Consider the following 27,302-nt stretch of genomic DNA (forward strand, 5'->3'; position numbering starts at 1 on the left):
AATTACAATCTGAACTGAATCAGGCCCTCAGAGGTTACAAATATCAGAGAAGTTATTGCTAGATCCTATTACTATTTCAATAAAACAGCCATACAATGATCTGCAGGACAAAAAGTAAAAGCTCCCATACATCTGCGACGGATCGCAGCGATGTAGCAATCCTGCAACCCCGGCATCGCAGGGTCGATGATATCCAACATGTTGGATTTCACAGATATGCCGTTCACGATCATTTTTGGCACATCAGTGAAATTTAACACGTAAAATTTCACCTATCCTGCGACGGATCGCAGAACATCGATGGCCGCCGGTTGGCATTTCCGACCGGTGGGTCGGCGTTTCCGCTCCTATCACAACATCGCGGCGATCTGTTGCAGATGTATGGGGACCTTAAGTTGCAGACCAAATGGGAGAATTTTTCAGCAACTATGGAAAGTAGAAACACAATGAGAACACTAACTAGTAAACAGGTAAAGGAAAAACCATATTAATCTGAGAACCAGAGAGGCAGATGTGCCCACCAATGCTGTTGAAATCAATGAAACAAGTAAAGACCAAAACATCTCTGGACAGTCCCAATTTACATTGGACTGTGCTGATTTGAAGGGACCACAAACCTATCCTGATTTCAGGACAGTTGAGGGATGATTTTTACTACTAACAGGCATCAGTATTATTAAGTGCAAACAGCATTGAAGGGATCTTTTTAGGTAATGGCAAGGGGTTTAGGGATGGCTTGATGCTTAGAAAACACTGGGCAGGACCCCAATTTCATGTGCAAACAACATCCCGATTTTAAACATCCAAAGGAAGGGAGGCATAAAACAAATTACCGTAAGAGAATACAGCTTACTCAAGTCATGCCAACTGAGATCAGGACAATGTCAAAGAGGAAATTTGTAAATTCATATTGTCTATGAAGCTTTACTAGATGACTATCCTGCCGCTAGTATGGAATTTGCAAAGTATTACAAATTTGAAGAATGTAGCACACACAATATAATAGATATAATGTACACAATATAATAGACATACCCCACAGTTGCCATTTTGGAAAGGGGCTAAAGTCAGCATAATTTTAAAATAAAGTTGATTTAAATAAGATCAGTTGGAGGAGTGACAGTTGGAGAGTGGAAAGAGGAGAGATGAAGGGATAACATTGCACAGTGATAGGCAGCTGAAGAAATAAGCAGCTGAGAGAGAGAGACGAAGAAAAATATGAGTGGCTGGGACTTGTAGTGCCAAATAGACAGCCAAGCTGAGTGTCCTGTCCACTTGTTTGTTATGCTTACTTTTTGGAGGGGAAGCAGCATCTTTTTTAGGTCCTCTGATTAGTTGAGAGGAACCCATTACATGCATACTTGCCTACCCTCCCAAAAATCGTGTGCCGCTCCCGACCACCTGGAAAACTAGGCAAGTCTCCCGGAACCAGCCGCAGCCAGCCCGCACCCCCTGTTGCTGGCCACTTAGTATGCAGTCCAGGGGATCAGATGACGCGATTCGCGTTAATTCGCGTCATCGAAGCCCCGCCCCCCACAGTACAGTGCCTGTATTATGGGTTCTGCACAGCGGGTGGCGGGGCCACGATGATGTGATTGAGCCACCATGCCCCCCACTCCACTCACCTGCTGTGTACAGAGTGTCATCCATGCTGTCCCCTCCCGGAAGGGATAGCCTAAAGGTAGGCAAGTATGCATTACAGGTTGAGTCTACCATATCCAAAATGCTTCGGGCCAGGGTTATTTTGGATATCGGAATATTCCGTATTTTGGAATATTTGCATATCATAATGAGATATCTTGGGAATGGGACCCAAATATAAAACACAGAATGCATTTATGTATTATATACACCTTATACACACAGCCTGTAGGTAATTTTATACAATATATTCAATAATTTTGTGGCTCAAACAAAGTTTGTGTACAGGAATGAAATTAATTAATGTTTCATATACACCTTATACACAGAGCCTGAATGTGATTTAATACAATATTTTTAATAATTTTGTGCCTTAAATAAAATTTGTGTACATTGGACCATCAAAAATCAAATGTTTCATTATCTCAGTCATGCCAAAAAATGTCCGTATTTCGGAATATTCCGTATTTCGGATTATTTGGATATGGGAGACTCAACCTGTATTACACACAACTTCTATGGGGTCAATCCAAATAGCCTGCGAGGGGAGCGAGTTGCCGTTGCAATGGCGTTAAAACGCCGGCAACGGACTGGCACCTCACACCCTTCGCGGCCCGAATTTGCAGAATTTTTCCTGCAGCCCTACGGGGCTGCAAACAAAATTCTGTGATTCCAGGCTGCCGTAAAGTGCACCCATTACCACGATTATTCGTGTCGGCGAGATCATCGCAGCTAATAGGATCGACCCCTATGTGTGATATAGAGACACTGCTTGTGTGTTATATGTCAATGGTACAACATTGTTATTTGACCTTTGATTGTAAATACACTTTAAGGGCTCCAATGTGCACACAAAGGACCTCATTCAGAGCCGCTCGCAAAATGCGAGCGCTCGCTCTGAATGAGGGCGGCCGCTTCTATGTTCTGAGCCGGCCTCCTGGCCGCTCGCTAGGCAGTGGGTGACCCACAGCTTTAGCGAGTGCCCAGGTTGATGGTCGCGATGGTCAAGACCATCGCGACCATCGGGGCTTGCGACAAGACCCTTGTTGTAGGGTCTCGTCTGCCGCAAGCTCCAGTGAGCTTTCAGCTCTATTAGAGCCAGAAGCTCACCACTGACATCACGAGTGATGTCAGTGGGGCTGCCCCCAAACGGCAGACGTTCTGTCGGGAACGCCTCCGTTTATGTAGCCACCCCCCCACCCCGCCTACAAAATGGGGCGAGCTGTCGATCACCATCGACAGCAGCCCCTTTTGTAGTGAGTCCTAGAGCAAGAGAATTTCTCTCTCACTCCGGGGCTTGCGCACGCGCAGTGCGGCAGCTGTGCGTGCGCAGGGCCTCAACATCGACCCGCTTGCGAGCGCATAGTTGCTTGCGAGCGGGTCTGAGTGAGACCCAAAGAGTTAATTGCAACAGAGATTATTGGGTTTTCAATGATATGTCATCCGTATTAGGTTATTGGGACATTCTACTAATGTTTTTAAAAAGTTGCTAATTTAGTATAGAGAGTAGTCAAGTAGAAAAAGGGTAATAGCTTGTGCTCTTGTTTTTTATGTGCTTTATTGTGTGCTTATTGTTTTTGAACCAAATCTATTATTCTATAGCAGTGGCCCATTCCAGTAATTTTGGGTTACTAGAAATAAATGTAGATTGCCTTCGCATAAATTTTGTGTCTGGTAGGGGAACCCTTGCCCCTCTGCTGGCCATGGACTAAGGGCCTGATTCATTGCGCTTGCAAGCAGGTCGATGGTGGCCCAGTGCGCATGCACGAGCCCTGTAGCGAGTGAGACTCACTCGCTCCAGAGCTCGCAGCAAAACGGGGCGGCTGTCAATGTTGATCGACAGCTCGCCCCATTTTGTAGGCGGGTGGGGGGGGTGGCTGGACAAATGGATGCATTCCCGAAGGAACGCCTGCTGTTTGTAGGCATCCCTACTGACATCACTCGTGATGTCAGTAGTGGACTTCCGGCTCTATTAGAGCTGGAAGTCCACTCGGCATTGCGAGTGCTGAGACCCAAACACAATGCTCTTTTCGCAATGACGATGGTCGCGATAATTGCGACCATCTCCTGCCCGTTCGCACTAGCTGTGGGTGGGCACCCACAGCTTTACGAGCGGCAGGGGTGGATTGGGCCGCTGGGAAAGCGGGAGAGTTCCCGCTAGGCCAGTCCCATTCTCCTCTCTTCAGGGCCAGCTCACCCTGCACTCATTCATAGATCGGCCGGGCCAGCTGCAAAGCTTAATGAATTTGCGTTCTGCACAAAACATGAAGCTGTCAACAATCAACTACTCAGGCTAGCTCTTTGAGCAGAGCAGCGAGGTAGTGTTGCAGGGATGTCCAACTCCCCATTACCATAACCCATTATTAGCTGTACCAATTCGTGTGTATGTACAGCATGCTGCTGCATGCCTGACTCTGCATATGAACAGTGGCCTCATGGGAGTTGTAGTGTTGTTGCCAATCCACGTAGTGCTAGTCTGTGGCTTGGGAAACTCCAATTAACAGCATGCTCTTGGACCTTACAGCTTGCTAGAGCTGGAACATACAGTCAGGTGCATAAATATTGGGACTTGGGACATTGACAGAATTTTCATATTTTGGCCTCTATTCACCACCACAATGGATTTGAAATGAATCAAACAAGATGTGCTTTAACTGCAGACTTTCAGATTTAATTTGAGGGTAATTACATCCAAATCAGTTGAACGGTGTAGGAATTACAACGGTTTCTATATGTGCCTCCCACTTATTAAGGGGCCAAAAGTAATGGGACAAACTAAACAATCCTAAATCTAACTGTCACTTTTTAATACTTTGTTGCAAATCCTTTGCAGGCAATTACAGCCTGAAGTCTGGAACGCATAGACATCACCAGACACTGGGTTTCATCCCTGGTGATGCTCTGCCAGGCCTCTACTGCAAATGTCTTCAGTTCCTGTTTGTTCTTGGGGCATTTTCCCTTCAGTTTTGTCTTCATCAAGTGAAATGCATGCTCAATCGGATTCAGGTTAGGGGATTGACTTGGCCATTGCATAACATTTCCACTTTTTAGCCTTAAAAAACTCTTTGGTTGCTTTTGCAGTATGCTTCGGGTCATTGTTCATCTGCACTGTGAAGTGCCGTCCAATGAGTTCTGAAGCATTTGACTGAGTATGAGCATATAATATTGCCCGAAACACTACAGAATTAATTCTACTGCTTTTGTCAGCAGTCACATCATCAATAAATACAAGGGAACCAGTTCCATTGGCAGCCATATATGCCCACGCCATGACACTACCACCACCATGCTTCACTGATGAGGTGGTATGTTTTGGATCATGAACAGTTCCTTTCCTTCTCCATACTCTTCTCTTCCCATCACTCTGGTACAAGTTGATCTTTGTCTCATCTGTCCATAGGATGTTGTTCCAGAACTGTAATGGCTTTTTTAGATGTTATTTGTCATACTCTAATCTGGTCTTCCTGTTTTTGTGGCTCACCAATGGTTTACATCTTGTGGTGAACCCTCTATATTCACTCTTGTGAAGTCTTCTCTTGATTGTTGACTTTGACACATATACACCTACCTCCTGGACAGTGTTCTTGATTTGGCCAACTGTTGTGAAGGGGTTTTTCTTCACCAGGGAAATAATCCTTCTGTCATCCACCAGTTGTTTTCCGTGGTCTTCCGGTCTTTTGTGCATTCTTTCTTTTTAAGAATGTTCAGTTGATTTGGCCACACCTAATGTTTTTGCTATCTCTCTGATGGGTTTGTTTTGATTTTTCAGCCTAATGATAGCTTGCTTCACTGATAGTGACAGCTCTTTGGATCTCATATTGACAGCAACTGATTCCAAATGTAAATGTCACACCTAGAATCAACTCCAGACCTTTTACCTGCTTAATTGATAATGAAATAACGAGGGAATAGCCCACACCTGTCCATGAAATAGCCTTTGAGTTGATAGTCCCATTACTTTAGGCCCCTTAAAAAGTGGGAGGCACATATAGAAACTGTTGTAATTCCTACACCGTTCACCTGATTTGAATGTAATTACCCTCAAATTAAATCTGAAAGTCTGCTGTTAAAGCACATCTTGTTTGTTTAATTTCAAAGCCATTGTGTTGGTGAATAGAGGCCAAAATAAAAATTTTTGTCAATGTCCCAATATTTATGCACCTGACTGTATATTAACAGGAAGTGTCAAGGATTACTGAGGAGAGCTGCCGATCTCACTACACACACAAGACAATCTGATCTGCACAGCCCTTTATATGTAAGCCTTCTGCTCTGGACCACTGTAGTAAATGTGATTATAACACACTTAACTCAGCTCTGTCCTGCTCTTCTACACCTATCACCCTCTACTACACACTATCCTTCTGCTACGTCACCCTCTGCTAAACACTATCACTCTCTGCTACACACTATCCTCTCTGCTACATCTTCCTCTGCTACACATTATACTCTTTGCTACATCTTCCTCTGCTACACACTATCCTCTCTGCTACATCATCCTCTGCTACACACTATCCTCCTCTGCTACATATATCACCCACTAATATACACTATCGTCCTCTACTGCATGCATCATCCTCTGTTACACACTATCCTCCTCTACTACATACATCACCCTCTGTTACACACTATCCTCCTCTGCTACATACATCACCCTCTGATACACACTATCCTCCTCTACTAAATACATCACCCTCTGTTACACACTATCCTCCTCTGCTACATACAACACCCTCTGTTACACACTATCCTCCTCTACTACATACATCACCCTCTGTTACACACTATCCTCCTCTGCTACATACAACACCCTCTGTTACACACTATCCACCTCTACTACATACATCACCCTCTGTTACACACTATCCTCCTCTACTACATACATCACCCTCTGTTACACACTATCCTCCTCTACTACATACATCACCCTCTGTTACACACTATCCTCCTCTACTATATACATCACCCTCTGTTACACACTATCCTCCTCTACTACATACATCACCCTCTGTTACACACTATCCTCCTCTACTACATACATCACCCTCTGTTACACACTATCCTCTTCTACTATATACATCACCCTCTGTTACACACTATCCTCCTCTACTACATACATCACCCTCTGTTACATACTATCCTCTTCTGCTTTATATTTCACATTCCGCTATATCTATAAGCCCATAGACCTAAACTCCCCCCCCCTACCCCCAGCCCCAGGGACACACACTGCCCACCCAACCCTTGTCCCAGGTTTTATGTATTTTTTCCTGTGGGGGGTAATGTATTTTATTCTTTACCTGTGGGCCATTGTGTTTTATATTTACCTATTGTGGCCATTATGTATGATTGTTTTTTTTATGGGGGGTAATGTATTTTATTCTTTACCTGTGGGCCATTGTGTTTTATATTTACCTATTGTGGCCAATATGTATGATTGTTTTTTTTCTGTGGGGACCAATGTGTGTATTTTTTTTTCCTGGAGGGACAATGTGTTTTATTTTATTCTTGTGCAATGTTTTTTTGTCAGCGCTTGCATTGCAGCATCTGTACACACTACAGTAGGCCCCCAGTCCTTGCATATTCAGATTTACACCAGGGAAGGACTGCGTAGTGGCGTTAGCATAAAGTCGGAGACACAGATTCAGCAAAAGAGGCAAGAAAAGCTACAACTGTGTCCAATTTAAAATCAGGCCCTCCACCTTTGACAGACCCCTCCCCCACTAGGGCTGCTTCCATAAAGTTCCCGGGTTGGTTTTCTGACCCAATCCGCCCCTGACAACCGGACAGGGAAAACAAATAAAAATACTCCCTGCCTGGATTCAGAGCGTGCGCTCGCAAATAGCGAGCAGCTCTGAATCAGGCTCTAAGTTAGGAATTGCCGCCAAAGTAAGTCAGAAGGTTGATCCACCATAGTGGTGACTCCAGCTTACAGATGGATATTTACATTTAAAGTAAAGAATAAGAACCGATCTTACAAATTCAGAGGAGTTTTGCAGGATGAAAATGGCAATGTTTCTATGTTTACTCGTGCAAAACAAGGAATGGTATTATAAATTGTCCATCTTCACTCCTTTCCAAAATCTAGTGCTGTTGAAGGTATCATATATGGTGTATATGTGTCAGCCGAGCATCAAGGCGATGTTTGTCAGCTCATCCCATCAAACTGTATTGCCCCCCTAGTGTCTTAATGTGCCATTCATACATAAGGCTAAGGTGGGCATCAAAAACTCATAATATCAAGTTTGTCTGAAGATGCAGCACAGCTCTATAACATTTAGCTATCAATTCTTCGGCTATAGTTCCACTAACAGATATGAATGTCATGTTAGCCGCAGGATGTTGGCAGCTGTAAACGGATGATGAAAACTGTACACAGCAGTTCTAGTGCGGGCAAGGTTAATAATTTATGTCCTGCTGGGCTAGACTGATGATATGTGAAGCTGCTACTGGCAATATGGAAAGGCACATTATTCATTCTCTCGCTGCAGCTACTGGGGTGTTATTATATATAGAATTGTACATCTGCATTATGCACAGAGTGAAGTTTATCTTTATCACATACACATAACTACATGAGTGACACAAGCATAAGAATGACACTATATTTTACTTGGCTGGGTATGCACAGACAATCTTATAGCCACATCACCTGACATTGTATTATTATTATCAGCTGGATAAGCACTGTCTCTGACTATTTTATTAGTTAATGTAAGTATCTAAAATGTTAAAACAGAAAGGATAAAAATGTGTGTTCAAAATACATTGAGGGTCAAAAAACTATTCCACAGTTCATCTGACATTGGCAAAGATATCCTCATACTAAACAGTCCCTATTCTGGAGTGACTGTACCAGTTTGTGGACCTATAAATACAATAGGTGGGATTTTGTGCGTGGGGTTAAGAAGTAACCTTGGCAGTCTTTGGGTTCAACAAAGCAGGGTATGGGCTGAATTGAGTGGGAGGATCTGGGGCATTTATTGATTTTGTTCTTGACATTTTTTGCAAAAATTAGCTACATGTATAAATCTGATAGGAGTTTTTATTATTGACCCTTTTTGTGTTATGCAGATGTGCTACGAAAGGTCTTAGGACAATTGCCCTAATGATGTACAGTACATTTTTTGATCACAGTAATTACATTTATATATGTTGTGCCTTTGTCCTGCCCATAAACAGCACACCTTAGTCACAGTGACACAAATGGATACATTTATTAAGTGGTATTTTCGAAACTTCCATGTTGTCTGTGATTTTGGTCTTCAAAGGGGGAATAATATTAAATGCAAAACATGCCTGGTTTGGTATTTAACATTATTGCCTCTTTAAATCCAGAACCCAAAACAGTGGAAGACTCAGAGGCTTTGAAAAGCGCTGCTCAGTAAATTTATCCCAAAGACTGAAACTTCAAGGGCACATGGAAATGATACCTATACTACTTATAAAATCATAAAATTTATTTCATAACTTTGCCCCAAAGATCACAATCTAAACACTAAGGGCTATACAGTATTTACTAGTGCACGTTTTTAGAAGTGGAGATGTTGCCCATAGCAACCAATCAGATTCTAGCTATTAACTGCTAGAAGCTGCTAGAGAAATGTTAAGAAGAATCTGATTGGTTGCTATTGGCAACATCTCCATTACTAAAAACTCACACTTTAGTAAATATACCCCTGTGTCCTCATTTTCTTGCTTCTTTCTACTAATCACCATTTTTGGGCAAATATTTCTAATCATCATGGCTGCTCTAACTGCAAGAACTTCCCATTTAAATTCATAACTTAAATTTAAAAAACACTCTGGGAATTATATTTAGTGCTATTATAGATATCACATGTACTGTATGTATATACTATACTATACAGGGAGCATCTGCATATTACACTAATACCGCTTTTATACTTAAATTCCAGGTCTGACCCGGAGGTTGGAACAGGGTTCCTAACTGGATCAGAACCGGAATTTAGCCAGCACCGACCAAGGATATTCCCGAGTCGGCGCCGTTCACACCGGAGCCAGGTCTGCAGTGAGCCGGCTCTTCCAGCGTGGAAGTGGATGCTTGGAGATGACGTTATCTCCAAGCGCCACTGGAGCCAGCCAATCGGCTAGCATGCGGCGCGCTCCAGGTCATTGTGACGCGGATCGCGACGTTTACACTGCAGAGTTTCATGGGTCATTCCCGTGTTAAACCCTGCAAGTTACCTGGGTTGGATTGCTGGGTCACTCGACCCTGAAATCCAACCCTATCCCATTTTACACCAAGGAGCTACCTGGGTTAACCCTGCAATAACCCAGGTGTTAGCTTTGGGATAAAAGGGGTATAAGAAGTCTGTGTATGTATTACACACAAAGAACCGTGTGTATCTGTATTATGCACAGAGCAGTATGTTTATCTGTATATAATTATTTGTCTTTATCATTCACATACTATAGCATTACAGAAATCTGTTTCATACAGTTAATTTGATAGAGAGCATGTGCAGTATACCATCACTGTGATAAATTAGGGAAAGATAGGTGAGGCATCTACATGCTCCCACTCCCAGATCACTAACATCAGTAGCTCTCTGCTTGGAGCACAGCGGCAATTGCATAATCTCTGCCAGCTGGCATATCACTGATTACTGAGCTGATGTTCCATTCATTCAGTCAGCCAGGAATCCTGACTGAGGCTCATCCAGACTGATACCCACAGATCTGGGCTTTTCCAGCTCCTCATGTACACATTTCATCTGTTATGGGCATGGGGCACCTACTGGTTTCCTGAAACATCTTCATCAGGTGCCAGAAGTGCCTACACATATTCACAGCAAATGAATGTATGCACAATACACGAGTGCACTCACACACACATGCTGCTCTGCTTTCCAGATCAGACTGTCTGGTTACGAGGAAGGCATATCATTTCTGTAAGTAGAGGTAACATATTGTATTCTGTACAATCCACTATGTGATGTGGGGAAAACTAATAAGAGACAGTCAGAAAAATTGGATATTTTTGTAAACAGATACGCAGCAACAAGATTATCCAGATTCCATGGTCCTTTACTAAATTTCTGAAACTGTCACTCAATTCTGTAATGCAGCCACACTCCAGACATTCAATTACGCTTCTTGCTCTACCTTGTCCTAACTGCAATTACTAGTGTATCTACTGTATTTTGATGTCTAAGATGGCTGCAAACACGAAAATATTATATATCCAATTCCTGTACATACTGAATTATAGATTAGCTAGGACACATTGCCTAAAGCAGAATTTAGAGCAATGCCATCAAGTTTATTGATTGAAGAAAACACATTTTAAATAAAATACAATAAGTAATCTAGTATCTAAGCCTACTGTTACATTTTAGTAATTGCAGGCCAGAGAATGCTACATACTGTATGGCTAGACTGTGTATAAGAACAGGAAAACTGTCATCATTGGTTTGGCTGTACATTAAATATAGAAATAGTAAGTACTAATAATTATAGTAAATAGTATTATGCAATAGTTGTACTATTAATAATAACTCAGTATAATACTTTCCCTTTAGCTATATTTGCTTCCCCACCACAGTCTTACATAATATGGCTTATTTAATCAGGAAAGTACACAAACTTTGTAGATCTGATTGAAATAGATAATTTACAGAAAAATATTTGTAGGCTATGATATGTCCTGACATTTTGTGACATGCAAGTTACTTAAGTTTGTTTAATAAATGTTGATTGTCTCATATATTAAATGCCCAAACATAATTCTGCTTCAGGAGATGTGTAAGGGAGTATTATGATAATGCCATGATGTCTAGGACACAAGATTCTGTAATGAGTTACTTCACACCATCTACAACAAATTTTACTTACTTGGAGACCAATTGGACCAGGTGGACCCGGGAAACCACGAGCGCCTTCATCTCCTTTTTGCCCAAACATTCCCTGCTGACCTCTCGGACCTGGTTCTCCATCTGATCCCTGAATATGAGGAAGGGAGAAATACAGAGCTTAATGCCGAACAGACACATCAACTTTCATAGTTCATTTTAGGGTGTAGGTCACTGTTGCTGGTCACATGACAATGCTCCCCACTTAGATTTGAGCATAAAAAATTAAATACCTTATTTATTTCCCTTACACATTTAATAAGCGCACCATCGGGTTGCAATTATGATGTCTACAGTCACTATATCAACAGTGACAATGAAAGCACGAGAATGCCTGTGCCAAGATCCTGACACGTTTAAAATGATACTTAAATCATTTTAACCATGTGGGCGCAACATGCCAATTGACATAATAGAAGATCAATTATCACTTTCTCACTAGCTTACCAGAAGGTGATTATGGTAGTATTTAAAGTGATCAAAAATGTACACTACAGTTTATTGCAATATTCCTCCATTGTTTGTCCCATAAAATTGCCAGTGGTTTGACCTAAATCTGCATTCATTATATATCTTAGTAGAGGGATATCCAGTAATGAGTAATTTCAATGAGTATATTTATATTTATCAAAGGAAGAAAAGCCTAAATCGTCAGTGAAAGCACTCTACACATTACAATGTTACATCCAGCAGCAGCAATATTGCTCTTCCATTTTTAATCTATTTTTTCCCACTATAAGGAACTAACAGCCAAGTCTGTGCTTACAATTCCAAAACACATGCACAAAGCAACAGAGACTGACTGACCCGGCAGAGAGGCACCTTTACCCATACTGCTTAGCAGGGCCGTAACTAGGGTAGTGCGACCAGTGTCATGGCACAGGGCACCGTAGGGCAGGGGGCACTGTTTGGGTCTGTCAATTTCCCTGTTTATTATAATTCTCACTTGTAGCTTCCTCTTCTTTGATCCCCGGCATCTACTGGCTGCCCCTATCTCTTCCCTGGCCCTTCCCCATGACGCCGGCCCTTTTTCCAGTGCACTATCCTATTTATTTCCCAATTTAAAAAAAGCTCTCGCTGGCACAGGGCACCAAAAAATATAGTTATGGCTCTGCTGCTTAGGGCCAGAATACCAGAGATAGCTGAGTGTTACTTCTTTAGTGAGATTTTTTAGATAAATTGCGTTGATGATAGATTTTTTTTAATGCTGTTTATCATTTTATCACTATTGTTGTTGCCATACGTTAATAAATAGGCCTCTAATGTACAACAACAAAACCAATAGATATTAATTACAAATAAGTGAAGCAGTGGAAAAACATGGATATCAATCAGATTCCCATAGAACATTTTAAGTATTCCTTTACAGCCCATCAAAAATGACCAATGACAACCAAATGCTTGCCTTTTCAGAAACCATGCATATTCTCAGTTCTCAAACTCCTAAAGGTATTTTTTCTTCAAAATTACACCGTGCCAATGTTATTGTTCTCTAACCTTCACAGTAAAAGTATTGTTTCAATGTCATCTTTCAACAGCTATCAACCATCTTTTATTTAATTTACTGCTAAATATAAATGTCACATACTTCGTGCATGGCCCTGTGGTAAATATAGCATTAAAATACAGCCTGTAGTAGTTATATGCTACCAGATTTTCCACATATTCTAAAATGTTATTATCAAATCACTTACAGCTGGACCTGGAGCTCCAACAGGACCTTGCAAACCAGCTGGTCCTGGGGGACCCTGGAAACAGAAGAAAAATGTGTTATTAGAAACATTTTATTGATACATTATAGTGTATGTTCACTTCTCATTTTAAGAAGTCTGTAAATCAAGATATTACCCAGAAGGCTCTGCAAATGTGCTTTATAAAGCGTGCACATCATGTGGATAAAAGTGTTATGAAGTAATTTAACCTGTAACATTAACTAAAGTCTATTTTTATGTGAATAGTGATATTGAAAGTGTGCAGAAGAGGATGTATGATGGCAGACATGCCAGGGTGGCCAACTGCCACTACTGTTTCATTTTGTCATCTGATTATTTTATATTTATCAGTACTGATAAAGGTGGGAATTTGTACAGGCTTTCTTGATCACTGAAGCCATGACGTTTGGGGGGTTTACAAGTGGCCTAAAGGATAAAAAATGTAATCCAGTTGTGTGTATTAGTCTTTCAGCTTTGATGTATAAGGCAGCTTTGCTCACTCACCTGTTCTCCTTTATCTCCCTTTCCTCCTTTCTGACCAGGCTCTCCTATCTCACCCTACAAAAAAAAAGAAAGAAATGTGAATGATTCAAGGGATTTCCCAGTAGCATGTGCAAATGTCACATTGTTGGTAAGGAGCTGGCATTGTGTGTATTGATCGCTCTTCATATTCTGACAGCTTAATCCCAGCATTGATTAGCGTGGTACTCCCTGGGATTTGCAGCAAACTCTCCAGGAGGCTTAAATAGATGATCAGTAAGTGGAAGAAGGGTGAGGGGTAGGTAAGGCAGCCAGAGATTAATAAGACTGAATAGGTATATGACAGTCAGGTGCAGGAGAAAATAGGACCCATGATAAATCAATTATATTAAATGCAGATATCACATTAACTGATCTGTGAAATGACAATACGATTATAAGAAAATGGACTGATATGGTCATACACTATGCTATTTTGAAAATATCAATTAATTAATATGTATATAGTACTTTTACTGGAATTGATAAAAGAGAAATGTCACTATCTCAAATACCTTTATTTGCAATGTTGTGTATCCAATTAGAAAAAAAATGTTTACATGTATGTACATTTCACTGTACTGTTAGTTTTTATACCTCATACAGTATAACATTCTATATAGATTTTGAGTGTAAAAATGGATTAATTTTTCAATTAAATTTTCAACCTGTTACCAAAAAGAATCAATGACAGTAAAGTACCTACAATACTTAAAACAAGAATATCAGATTTATTTTAAATAACAAGTTAAATACCTTTTAATCATACATTTCTTTGCTATCCCCTACAAATCATTGGGCTTGATTGAGAAGTGCACGCATATCCCGTCACACTTGTTATTCTGTACGCAGCAGACTTGCGAAAATATGCTAATGACTAAGCTGATCTCTTGTGCACAGAGACGGCTGCCTCCGGTGTCTCACATCCAATGCTTACATACTTACGTACAAAAGAGGAAGCATCGGAAACATCACCTAAGACCCCGGGTCTTCTCCAGTTGCAAACAAATTTGCAGAGGCTCACTAGAAGTCGCCCAGAAAACGGTGGCAATGCTCCTGCATTTCTCTAGCTACTTCCCCATTACCTCCCAAAAATTATGAGTTCCTGTAACTCACTTTACCTGTAACTTACATTTGCAAATAAATCCTCTCTGCGACTGCCATCACTTGGCAAGCACTACGACTAGCGCAGTGTGGCTTTGGCGCAGTAGTAAAAGAATCGATCCACTGCATCCGACATTGAAATTGCATGCACCGCTGAATGAGGCCTATTATTTCCATTTCAAACTATCTCTGGAGGGAAAACAATTATGGCTGCCAGATATAGACACAGTTGGTCTACTACACAGATACAGACTAGCACACTCATGTTATGTGATGGCATATTGGAGAATTTTTAGGATGAAAGCAGAGCTTGGGGGAACCTTCTAGAGTCTTTCTGCTTACTGTATAATGCGTTATAAGACTGATTCAGAGTTGTATGTTGAGCAGTAGCAGCTGTGACCATTGTCACAGTCACTACTGGTAAATTAAGCTAATGCAGCAGGATCCCTCTTGTGCAGATATACTCCTCCTGCATGCTTGTGTGATCTGATACAGAGTCCTAGGATGCAGCCATCAGATCACTTGTGAGAACATCGGTCATCTGATTAACCTTCAGGTTTCACAAAATGGCCGTCTCAGAGCCGTAGCTGAAGCCAGTAAATCAAAAGATGCATACATTGTCCTTGGCACTCCCAGAAAATGGGCGTGATATGCCCCTGTTTTCTGGAATACTGCCCGGTGCCACTCCCTCCCTACTAAAATGCCACAGACTGTTAATCAAACTGCGGTTTAGGGAAGCACTACGTGTGACCATATAGGACCCATTGCGCAGAATGTGTCATGGGCATGCACAGTCCACCCGCCATCAAACTTGTACGCAAATCATTGGGTTTGCATGCAAGTCTGAATCAGGTTCTATGTAACTGTGGTTGCCATGGTCACATGACACTATAGTAAATCTGCATGATTCTCAATTACAATCTGAGGAAACAAACTAAAGAATAAAGGTAATTACATTTTATGGGTATAAGAGGGAGGACTATCTACTGTACTTCTGCTTATTTCCATAAAATGTCAATTACTTTAGTGAAAAGATTTCAGCAACAAAATGTAATAACTAATAATAGTAAACACATCTAGAACAAATACATAGCATGATATATTGTTATAGGTGATATTAAAATAATTACTAATACAATGTTAGGTAGTTCTGAAATAATAGTTTTTAGGTTTATGTTAGTTGATACTAGGGATTTTCCCACACTTAGGTATCCCAGTGTCATCACCTTGTCACCATCTTCACCAGGTGGTCCTTGAGGGCCAGCAGGTCCCGGAAGTCCTACAGGTCCTTGTATTCCATCTCTGCCAGCTGGTCCTTGAGGTCCTTTCTCTCCCTAAAATTGGTAAAAAAAAATGAATGTCAGAGATATTCACATAAACTGGTCAATGTCCCACAATAAACTTTATTGTATTACAAAAAAATGTTTATTGACCCTCAAAGGTTTGTCTTCATGTAATGACCATGGTTATTGTGCACATCTAAACTTGACTAATAAATCTAATTTAAAAATGAATGAAGGACTGACAAGGTCCATAAACAACATAACATCACAACTGCATATGCTTCTCAATGTGAGCTTGCATATATAATTATTAATATTGCCAAAGTTCTGTCTGTGTACACCACTTCAGCTCAACACCTATCCATGACTTGTCTTGGCTATTGTGAAATATTGTAATACTTGCATTGAAGACTGATAAAGGACAGATGTTTTACAGTTTTGAATAAAATCCTTTAGATTGTATTTTTACACACACACACGCACACACATATCTATTTTTTCATAAATGTTTACACTAGCAGTATGCTATACCAGCCAGTGCCATAATAGGGTGGCCGTGCCCGGAGCATCCTGAGGATTCTTTGAGCAACTGTACATGCTACTGGGCAGTGACGTGCGGTGAAGTCAATGGCTGGGGAGGCATAAATGGAGATAGGTCTGAGTGCTTGGGAGCCTGTCTCACCCCCTACTCACTGTAACTCTCCCCTCACTACACTAAGCTTCAGTGTTCTTTGATTGTCCTACCTGCATCAGTCTGTCTTCTCTTGCTTCTGCTGACAGAGCTCTGATCTCTAAACACTTCAGTGCACTTCCTGGTCACATGACCGCATGACACATCCAAGGTGTCCATCAGTGATCAATGCACACCCCCTATATTCAGAGACATGCCTCTATTAGCTCTCTTTCTATGCAGCTTACTGCCTGGATTGTGGCCCCTCCCCCAGCTCTGCAAGCAGTGTCTTGCTATATATGAGGCGGGGCTGAGCTGTTGCTGCCTCATCTCTCGTCTCCCTGCAGTCCGAGGGAGCTCCACAAAGCTGGTGAGTGTTAACTATAAAAATTATTACAATAAACAAAGATGTTTATAAGTTATAAATATCTTCTTTGTATAATTCCAGTAATTTTTTATCAAACCTCCTCCGCCTCCCCTGACTACACGTCCCTGCTACAGGGTGCATTACTGAAGCATCCAAAGGACACTCCAGGTGGCATTACAGCAGCAATTCTGACAGCAGGGTGCTGTTCCAGGCACCCTGGTAGCCAGATGCAGGGGTCATGAGACAGCGACAGTGCTGCCCCCATGGCCCTGCGCGATGGCCTGACTTGCACACCCCTAGTTACGGCCCTTGTATTGGCAACCATATTTTGGAATAAATTAAAATTATTATAACTAGTTCCAAAATCCAGACGAAATCAGTGAAATAATTCCTGAAATTAATAAAGGTAAGCACCTTACCCAGAGTATGAAAGTTCCTATAAGTCCTTATCTTTAGGAGAACATTTGCTATTTTTCTCAGAGGAGAAAATATAATATCTATATCATTTGTTTCCCCTTTTATTTTCCCCAGCACCACCTCTTCTAACTGTCCCCTATAAGTGTTAATATACAAAGATAATATGTGAATAGGAAATGGATGAAAAAGTAATCTTATATTTCCCAAACACTTGAAAGGAGTCACGAGAACCCTCACAAACAAATTGTTTACTGTGTATTTACTTTATTCCTGAGAATATAAATTATTCTCTGTGGGTGTACAATGATTTAGCTGGAGCTCAGCTCAATGTAATACATTAGTGGCTGTAAAGGATGCTCTCATTTTCCTGTCACCAGGACACATCCATCACTTTGATAAATCAAAGTAGTAGTCAGAATAATCAGTATACCATCCATTTTCATAAATCCCTATCATTATCTGTCATACACTACATACTGATGTGAGGAAATGGCAAAGATTGACTGGATTTGTCAACTTAATACCAAGCAGACAGATGCAGAACAGGTCAGTGTTTCCACTATGGAATCTTATGGCAGTCACTTCCCATCACCAGCCTTGGGTATTATAACATTGCGCTTCCGGTCATGACACTGTGAAACACCGCACGGTCCCGCTAAATTCAGTGAAGTCTTATCTTTTTTCCTGTCACACTTTGCCAATATTTACATTATTGTATTGACTACATGTACTATGTGTGTACTCCATATTCATCATATATGTGCTATGTACACCACTGATATTTGCCTGTCATTAATTCTGATGTGCATGTGTAGTGTTGGCTTCTGTCTATGCTAATACACTGCATCCCAGATCTCACAGACATTACATTTAAACCACTAATCTCACAGACATTACATTTAAACCACTAATTAATGCAACCTGTTTCTTAGTTCTATAACCTTATTGCAAGCCAGAGGGTACAATAATGTTTCAGCTCTCAGGAGGTGCAATTGCTATAACAAATTGTGTGTCACCAACTAAAGCTCTTTTTGAATAATAATTGTGCAGTTTTTCTGCCTGCAGGCTTCTTAAGCTCCTTCTAGACTTGTTTGGATTGTATAACCTAATGACTGCAAGTCTCCAGAAGCTAAAAACACAACGCAAAGGTCCCCGAGAGCTGGGACTTACAGAGACATCAGCATGAAGGACAAATCTGTGAGCAAAATGTAATTGGCTTCTGATTTTCCAGACAATAGACAACAACTCTTAATCATCTTTAAATATTTATTTAGCTTTTATTCAGGTCTGCAAAAGTCAAACGTTGTCTTGGAATAAGACATTTGCCTAGCTGTAATTTTACTTGTTCAGTACAAACTCAGTACTATATCAGTTTGTGTTAATGTATAAGCCACGTGAGTGTTATAAAAGTGACATTAAGAAAATATGGAGTAAAAAGTATATACATATATATATATATATATATATATATATATATCTATCTATCTATCTATCTATATATATATATATATAAATCACAGGGGCTCTTCACTCACCATAATAACTAATAATAATAATCAACATAATAAACAGTGGGGGTTTGGTTCATGAATTGATCAATACATTTAAGCTTGCAGCCCATCGTCACGGGACCCCACTTTACTGCAAGCCCCAACTCTATTGCTCAGAATTATAACACTAATGTGATGGCTATGTCCATGTTATAATTCTGAGCAATAGAGTAGGGACTTGCAGTAAAGTGGGGTCCCGTGACGATGGGCTGCAAGCTTAAATGTATTGATCAATTCATGAACCAAAACCCCACTGTTTATTATGTTGATTATTATTATTAGTTATTACGGTGAGTGCAGAGCCACTGTGATTTCTATTTAAACAATGTGGTCACATACCATGTTGCACCCCAAAACTAGGAATGGTGAGTGCCGTGGATTAGTGCTTATATATATATATATATATATATATATATAGTAGGGATGTGCAGGCTCGGTTCTACTCGGTTCCGTTCGGTTTTTTTTACCGAATCTTACTGGCTATCCAAAACTCGTGACAGCTGAAACCCAGTAAGATTTGGTAAAAAAAAACGAACGGAACCGAGTAGAACCGAGCCTGCACATCCCTAATATATAGTGATGATTATCGTATTATCATGATTATGGATAAATTAAAAAAATCCTTTTTATTCAGTATTTCTTTACCCCAATGCCATAATTGACAGATCACTGCGTGCAGTTCAATTTTCTGTGACATGTGGCAGCTGTGCACATCAGGGATAATTATGGTGTATCAATGCCACTCCTATCACTGCGCACCCTTAAGTCTGTTTCTATATTGTATATTTCATACATATGGGTACAGTACAAGTTGGCCTCACAGACTGACATTCGAATACAGTGCATACTCACTGGTGCTCCCTTCTCTCCTGCTGGGCCTGGTGGGCCCTGAGGACCAGGTCTTCCAGGAAGACCAATTGGCCCAGCCGTGCCTGCTGCTCCTCTTTCTCCAGCAGAACCCTACAGAACAGAAAACAAGAGTCACTTAGTGGTCAGGAACAAAGTACATGTGTTTGATCAACTAAGATATCTGTAGGTTTTCTTCCCTTACTGCACAATGTGATTGTAAATTCAATGAGATGTGACATATATCTTGAGTCATGTCCCTACATCAGCACCAGACTATGAGTTCCTATCTTATATAATAGCACTAGAATATATATGGAATAATTGATTCCCTAGTATAAATTCTAAGGATATATAAGTCATTGAGTTGTTCCATGACCATAATAATTTGAATTGTATAATATATACACTACTGGTCACTCTCTACCAGCCATTTTTCCAGTTTTTATTTAAATATATGCTGTTTAATGTCTCATTAAATCATTTTATATAACAAACTGTAATCTTAATTTTGATTTATCAATGTAGTCAGATTTTGCTTATATAGCTGCAGAACACACTTGTTGCATTCTTTTTACCATGCAAATATTGTTGGGAAGTTCTTCCTAACAGTGTTACAGAAGTTTTCACAAATGTTTTACACTTGTAAGTAGGGATGTGCAGGCTCGGTTCTACTCGGTTAAGTTGATTTGCTTTCATCCCTCTGTCCAGTTTATTCCAACCCTGCTTTATGGGGTTTAAGTCTGCAGACTGTGCTGGTCATTCCATGATTTGAAGCATACATCTTACTTTTTTCTCAAAGGTAGTTCTGACTAAGGGACCTATGTATCAAAGCTTGATGAGAGATAAAATTGTGAGAGAAAACATATTAACCAATCAGCTCCTACCTGTTATTTTTCAAACACAGCCTATAAAATGTAAGTTAGAAGCTGATTGGTTGGTGATTTATATCTCACAATTTAATCTCTCATCAAGCTTTGATGCATAGGCCCCATAGACTGGAAGCATGTTTTTGGTTATTATCTTGCTGTAAAATGGACCCTTGACCAACCATGGATATTGTAGAGCATATTGCTGTATTAGCATTTTTGACTTAAGATGCCAGACTCTCTGTGCAAGTCACCAATTCAGAATCCAGCAAAACAGCTCTAGACCATTGTGATTCTTCCTCCATGTGTGACAGTTGGTGCCACACACAGAGGAACCATCCTTTTGCCTACTCAAGTGCATTCCAAAACCCTGCATGATGACCCAAATATTTAAAAATTTGATTCATCTTTCCATAATATCTTTTTCCAGTCTTTAGTAATCTGCTGACGATGCTTCCTGGCACAAGCAAACTTCTTTTTATTTTGCCATCTTAATAATGACTTTTTCATGATTGCCACTCAACCCATCAAGCATGCAGCTTGAAGTTTTCTCTTCACAGTTGAAGGTGAAAACCAGTATTAAGCTGTGTTTGAAGCTGGTGTCCTGTGAGCTGCCTCTCTAAATCTTGTCTTGTCATAAGCTGAGCTGACTCTCTAAATCTTGTCTTTTGATTCTGTGGCTTTAAGTCTGCCAGACATCTTGGTGTAGGAAACTATGCTCACTGACTTTGGCTTTCTTTGCAATTTTTCTAAATGACCTTCACTTTTAAGGCTTATAATAATCTGTACGTCTTTATTTGTTAATTGCCTTTTTGACCCCATTATGATAGCAATATACGACTTATTGCAGGGCAATATTGTTCAAATAATGACCCGGAGGGTGTAATAACAGTCTGTTCCAACACTGCTCATACACAGACAAGGAATTTGTAATTAACAGAATATGGGACACCTGTAGGAACTGTTTGCATCAACCTTCAAGGTTCAATTCATTTCCATTGCTGTAGAATAACTAAGTTCTTAACCCATTACTTGTTCCCAATAACAATGATATTTACATTATTTTTTAGTTTTTTCTAACCCCTGGAAATTTACCTCATAGTTTTGTACCATTTCAGGTTATTCACTGGACTTGAATTGTTTACTATAAATTTTAATAAAAACTGGAAAAACGAGGGTGTTCTAAATATGTGACTGTTAGTTTATAATATTTATTAATTTATTAACAGTTAATTATAGAACACACACATATTGCACAGCACTTTATAGAGAATATTTATTTACATTACATATTTAAATGCATTATATATTTCATATTATTTATTTATATTATATATAATATTGCTGCATTATTCCTTATAATACTAATTTATCATAACGAACACTGAAGTTATAACATCAGAACTCAGCTAAAGACAAAAAAAGTGTCTTTACATTTTCTGTATTATTGGTTTAGGGCTTGTACTATATACACAGATGCTGAAAAATGTGTGACTATTAAAAGTGTTGACAATTCTTGTGCTTCAGCATAGCATCCAACGCATGTTCTCAAAGCCTATGGCATCACTAGAGGGGTGCAGGAGGTGCGGACCAAACCGGATGTCACCCTCCAAAGTAGGGGTGAGCGGGTTCGGTTTTACTCGGTTTTACTCGGTTCTTATCGCCACTTTACCGCAACTTCGGCTCGATTTTATTCGCTATCCAAAACACGTGTTCGGCGATAGCCAATAAAAAGATCTGAGTAAAACCGAGTAAAACCGAACCCGCTCACCCCTACTCCAAAGGCGTCACCCCAAATGCCGGCTCCGCCTCATTGATTTGGAGCTGGGCACTGCACTGTTATTTATTTCACATCAATATGTACCCGATCACTGAGTAGGAGATGGCAGTGTTGGGAGAGTCTCTGGGGGCATCCCGGCATCTCTTGTAGTAGTGGGCATGCCTACAGAGTGATAAATCTAGGAGTGTGCCTCCCATGTGGGCCAGGCCCCTTTCACACATGCCTTAGGAGTGCGAAAGGGGGACTGACTGGTACACTAGGTGTCACTAACCCCAGTGACAACACTGCTCAAAGCCTAGTGTACGAAGTGTTACATGAGTGCTCCCATAGAAGTCCATTATATTGTACTGAGCATGCTCACTGGAGATGGCTACTTGTGATGTCGAAATTGGCACATATGTACACTTACAATTGCCTGCATTAGTTTTTGGACTGCCCCCTTTTAGTTGGCTTTAGGAACCACGTGAAATTTACACTCTTATCTGTGAGGCAGACAAAAGCCTAGGAATAGTTTGCAGCAATATTGTTACTGTATTTAATGATTTAAAGTGTAGAATAAGGATAATGCCCACATTACAGTTTATAATGTTTCCACCTGGTTGATTTTATAGCTGGAAACAGACATATAGAATGGTTACTTACAACTGGACCTGGAGGCCCTTGTGGTCCTTCTCCGCCTTTCAAGCCTCCAGCACCCTGAAATAAAGAAAGTTGATATTTTAGCCAGAAAATACAATAATTATTGTAAAATAAGTGCATCCCTATCTGAATTATGAAAATGATGGGAACACTTAAATGAGAACTACATTGTAACTACCGTTTGGCCTTTCCTATTGTTTTGTAAAAGTTTTGTTGACCTACTGATGTCCTTCAATTAGCCACCATCTAAATGTATGTTGCTAAAGCAAAATATGTTACTGTATGTTGGCTACTTTATATTAGATTTTAATTTCAAATGTGTTGTAAGTAATATACAGTATCAGCCATGGGGCCATCCACACATACAGTGATTCACATATATGTAATAGTTGCTCCATTCCAGTAAGTAGCATTACTCTATAAATGTTCATCTTCATGATTGTACATATATTTAATACACTTTAACAAAGCATTCAGCTGAAACCGAAACAACACCAAGGTTATATAATGGAATCTAAGATGTCAGTTAAATTGCTATACCATCAATGGCTCTATTAGTTGTGTGAATCCACCAATCCATAGAATGCATTTCTGCTGAGCAAGTCTGCAAACCTATCACTTACAGGGGTACATTTACTAAGATGGGCGTTCTATTTAACAAGTGATGTTGCCCATAGCAACCAATCAGATTCTACTTCTCATTTATCTATCACCTTCTAGAAGATAATACCTGGAATCTGAATAGTTGCTATGGGCAACATCATTTCTTAGTAGAATTCCATCTTAGTAAATTTACTCCACACTGTTAAATAGCCACTTCCTAACATGGAAATCTGTCAAAAAGGTAAGAAATACAGCCTGGTGGATAGATTCAATTATGTGTAACCCCTTTATATATTTAATGTACATTTCTCAGTTCAGTAGTACCTTTGCTCTATATAATAATGTAAATAAGCTGCTTTTTAATTAAGTTTCATTAATATGAATAGTGTTTATCCAGTTCATTACTATATGTCAACATGTACTATGGTATATTTTGGACATCAGTTTGATTGATCCTATCTTACTCTTTTATTTATTTCCTGTTTTCAATAATGGGAGTGATAAATAATTAACTTTTAATCCTTCTGAAAAGTTTATGTAGTATAAAAACCCCAAAACTGTAGTGTTTCTTCTATGCTATGTCAGTTTTCAAAGCGGAATACTCTGACACTTGTGGTATTACTACAATATTATCAGGGAAACCAAGGGAAGGGAGCATGTAAAAAGTACCTGGGCCTTCCTGGGAGCCCTGGATTGCAAGGGATGCATAAGCACACCCCCAAGATAGTATGGTCACACACCACATCAAACGCAGTTTCTGCAGAGAGCCACCAACAGGGCATGGCCACACATGGCCACTCCTCCAGTACCTATGTGTGTCAGATCTCTCGAAGGCATGCATGAATATAATGGTATTAATGTAGTTTATTAGCTAATGCTTAATTTTAGGGAACAATTGAAAACAAGAATCATTTTCAAACACAGTGTGTAAACTTGCATTAGAAGCTGAATGGTTGGTACTTTATCTCTCACCATAGTTTGATACATCTCCCCCACTGTCTTTATTTCACAATTGGCTTCCCATAGTTTATATCGAGGGTATTTAACCTTCTCTATGGCTGAGACCTAGTCTACATCAGCAGATTAGCTATATAAAACAAAAGTCAGCTTGTGGTTGGTGTTGTACTTTCAAGGGCTCATTTACTAACAATGCATTCAGGTGAAACATTTGTACTGCACAGCATCAACCTATTAGCTGTTATCTGTCTAGTGGAATTAAGATCGAACAAGTGTTCCAATGGTAGCTTTGATTTAGCGCAAATTTTAAACCATGATGCAAAGTTAATAAATGTGCTCCGTTGACTAAAATTAGATCTGTATACCAATAGTGTTTTTATTTAATGGCACATAAATCATTTGAAATACTAAATATAGTACATTTATTAGTAATGTGGAGACTTGTACAAAATTAAATAATGCATCATTCATTTATATTGTTTATTTATATAGTGTCACCATATTATGTAGCTCTGTACAGAGAACATTTTAAATACTCACATTAGTCCTTGCCTCCACTAGAGTTTGCAGTCAAAATTGTATACCACACAAGTGTTGGCATGTAGTTAAATGGTTAAGTGATACAAGTTGCCTCTTACATGACTCATCAGCCAAAATAACATCACATGTCTGTGCATGATTCAAAAGCATCAATAACATCACATGTCTGAGTCACCAGACTTAAAGGTCAGGCTGATTAGACTGCATGTGCAATACTTGTTTACTAGGATCTATAAAAGGGTCTACATGTGCCCAAGCCTGTGCAGTACTTAGCCCAAGAGGGATTGATACCTTATCATGTTGACTGCTATTTATCTTCTATCACCTGTACCATGTTATCTACAAGTAAACCTACCCTGGTTTAGAATCAGTGTGAGGACAAACCTCCTTGCTTACATCCACTATGCACCTACCAACTTGTAGGCATGTGCTAATATCAAGCACACTAGGGTCCATAAAAAAATCATCTACCATGTTGTTTTTTTAGGCTGTAGTAGGAAACTGGAGCACCCAGAAAAAAAACCTGCATTGGGAAAACATAGAAACATCTACACAGACAGGGCCATGGTAGAAAGTTTAACCATGGCAAATCACTCTAAATGGCATGGATGCTCATATACTGACCCATATGTTATCTAAAATTGTCTAAACTATGAAAACTTTAGATATATACTGTAGATGTACAGCAGATGGCCAGTTCCTTTCACATACATATTAATTGAGGGCCTTCCCTACAGTATTTTCTGATCTGGGTTTCTTACCTGAGCTCCAGGGAGACCTCTCTCTCCGGGAAATCCGCGCAGACCAGGTGGACCATCTTTTCCAGAAACTCCTTGAGGTCCTGGGTCTCCCTGTTTATAAACAAATGGTTTTATATTTTATCGATACTAGGCACCGATAGTAGTCACAACACAATAGTATACTACTTATACTTAGAGGGCTGAAAAACAAACTGAGACAATCTTGTCATCGACTAAGAGACATGAAAGAAGTAGGGTGTTCCATGTCATGTGAACAATACATGTTTGGATCTGAAAGTCACATGATCAATTCACATCCAGTCACATGGTGCCCTCTGCAGACAGGATTGCTCGCTGCTGCAGTCCTTCCAAGCAGATGGTGTAAAATTAAAGCTTAGTTAAGTATGTTACTAAATAAAACTTTTATCAGGAGACATAGCCTCTAAATAATATACTCACCTTTGCACCCTCTTTCCCAGCAGCACCTGGTAAACCTTGTTCGCCTGGTGGCCCAGGAGGTCCAGGATGACCTCTCTCACCGATGGGACCAGTTTCTCCAGTTGGACCCTGGAAAAAAGCGATGCAAGATTAAAATAATGGATTGGTTTCGGTGAAGAAAGAGAGGAGAGGTTGAAAACATGAACATGCCAAAAAAAAATTGTAAAATAATTTTTTATAGATAAACACATTTATAAGGCGTTCAGTAAAAACAAAAAGAGGAGGTGTAAGAAAGGCAATTCTGGCAACAAAACTTTTAGTACTTACCTGTGGACCTACAACACCTCCAGGACCTGGGGGCCCAGTTTTGCCTTGGAAACCCTGAAAAATTGTAAATTAAAGTTCATAGCTATTTTAAACAAACCCATAAGACAAAAAACAGTTCTGAATAACACCACATAAAGTAAACCCCACCCATCAGCAAGAAACCTCTTCCCCAGCTAAGGCCTATATTAATCCAAAATTAAAATGGACAAAGACTATGAAAATTATACAAAATCTTGTGATGTGTCAAATGAGCTGTGGTAGTATTACTGTGTTTATATTCATTATCAAGTACTGTAAGTTTTATAGGTGTATTATACTGTGGAGCACATTGCGGATCCTTTTATCTTCTAAAACATTAGTAACGTAACCTTACTTCTCTACTTACCAAGTCTCTGACACAGTTACAGTGCGTACTAGCAAGCTGA

The 27,302-nt window shown here is 39.9% G+C and overlaps 1 protein-coding gene across 1 annotated transcript in view; it reads right to left on the reverse strand.

The window, feature by feature from the left end:
• COL11A1 (collagen type XI alpha 1 chain) overlaps positions 1 to 27,302 on the reverse strand; it is a 224,649-nt gene that overhangs the window by 44,141 nt on the left and 153,206 nt on the right. Inside the window, exons 38-46 of the mRNA XM_088451298.1 lie at positions 26,878 to 26,931; positions 26,572 to 26,679; positions 26,134 to 26,223; positions 23,276 to 23,329; positions 19,991 to 20,098; positions 16,078 to 16,185; positions 13,733 to 13,786; positions 13,211 to 13,264; positions 11,500 to 11,607 (exon numbers count right to left, since the gene is read on the reverse strand). Of these exons, the coding sequence (XP_088307424.1) occupies positions 11,500 to 11,607; positions 13,211 to 13,264; positions 13,733 to 13,786; positions 16,078 to 16,185; positions 19,991 to 20,098; positions 23,276 to 23,329; positions 26,134 to 26,223; positions 26,572 to 26,679; positions 26,878 to 26,931 (738 nt within the window). The remainder of the gene's footprint in view (positions 1 to 11,499; positions 11,608 to 13,210; positions 13,265 to 13,732; positions 13,787 to 16,077; positions 16,186 to 19,990; positions 20,099 to 23,275; positions 23,330 to 26,133; positions 26,224 to 26,571; positions 26,680 to 26,877; positions 26,932 to 27,302) is intronic.

The sequence above is a fragment of the Taudactylus pleione genome, unplaced genomic scaffold (genome assembly GCF_031769625.1).
Source record: "Taudactylus pleione unplaced genomic scaffold, aTauple2 ptg000546l, whole genome shotgun sequence".
Lineage (NCBI taxonomy): Eukaryota > Metazoa > Chordata > Amphibia > Anura > Myobatrachidae > Taudactylus > Taudactylus pleione.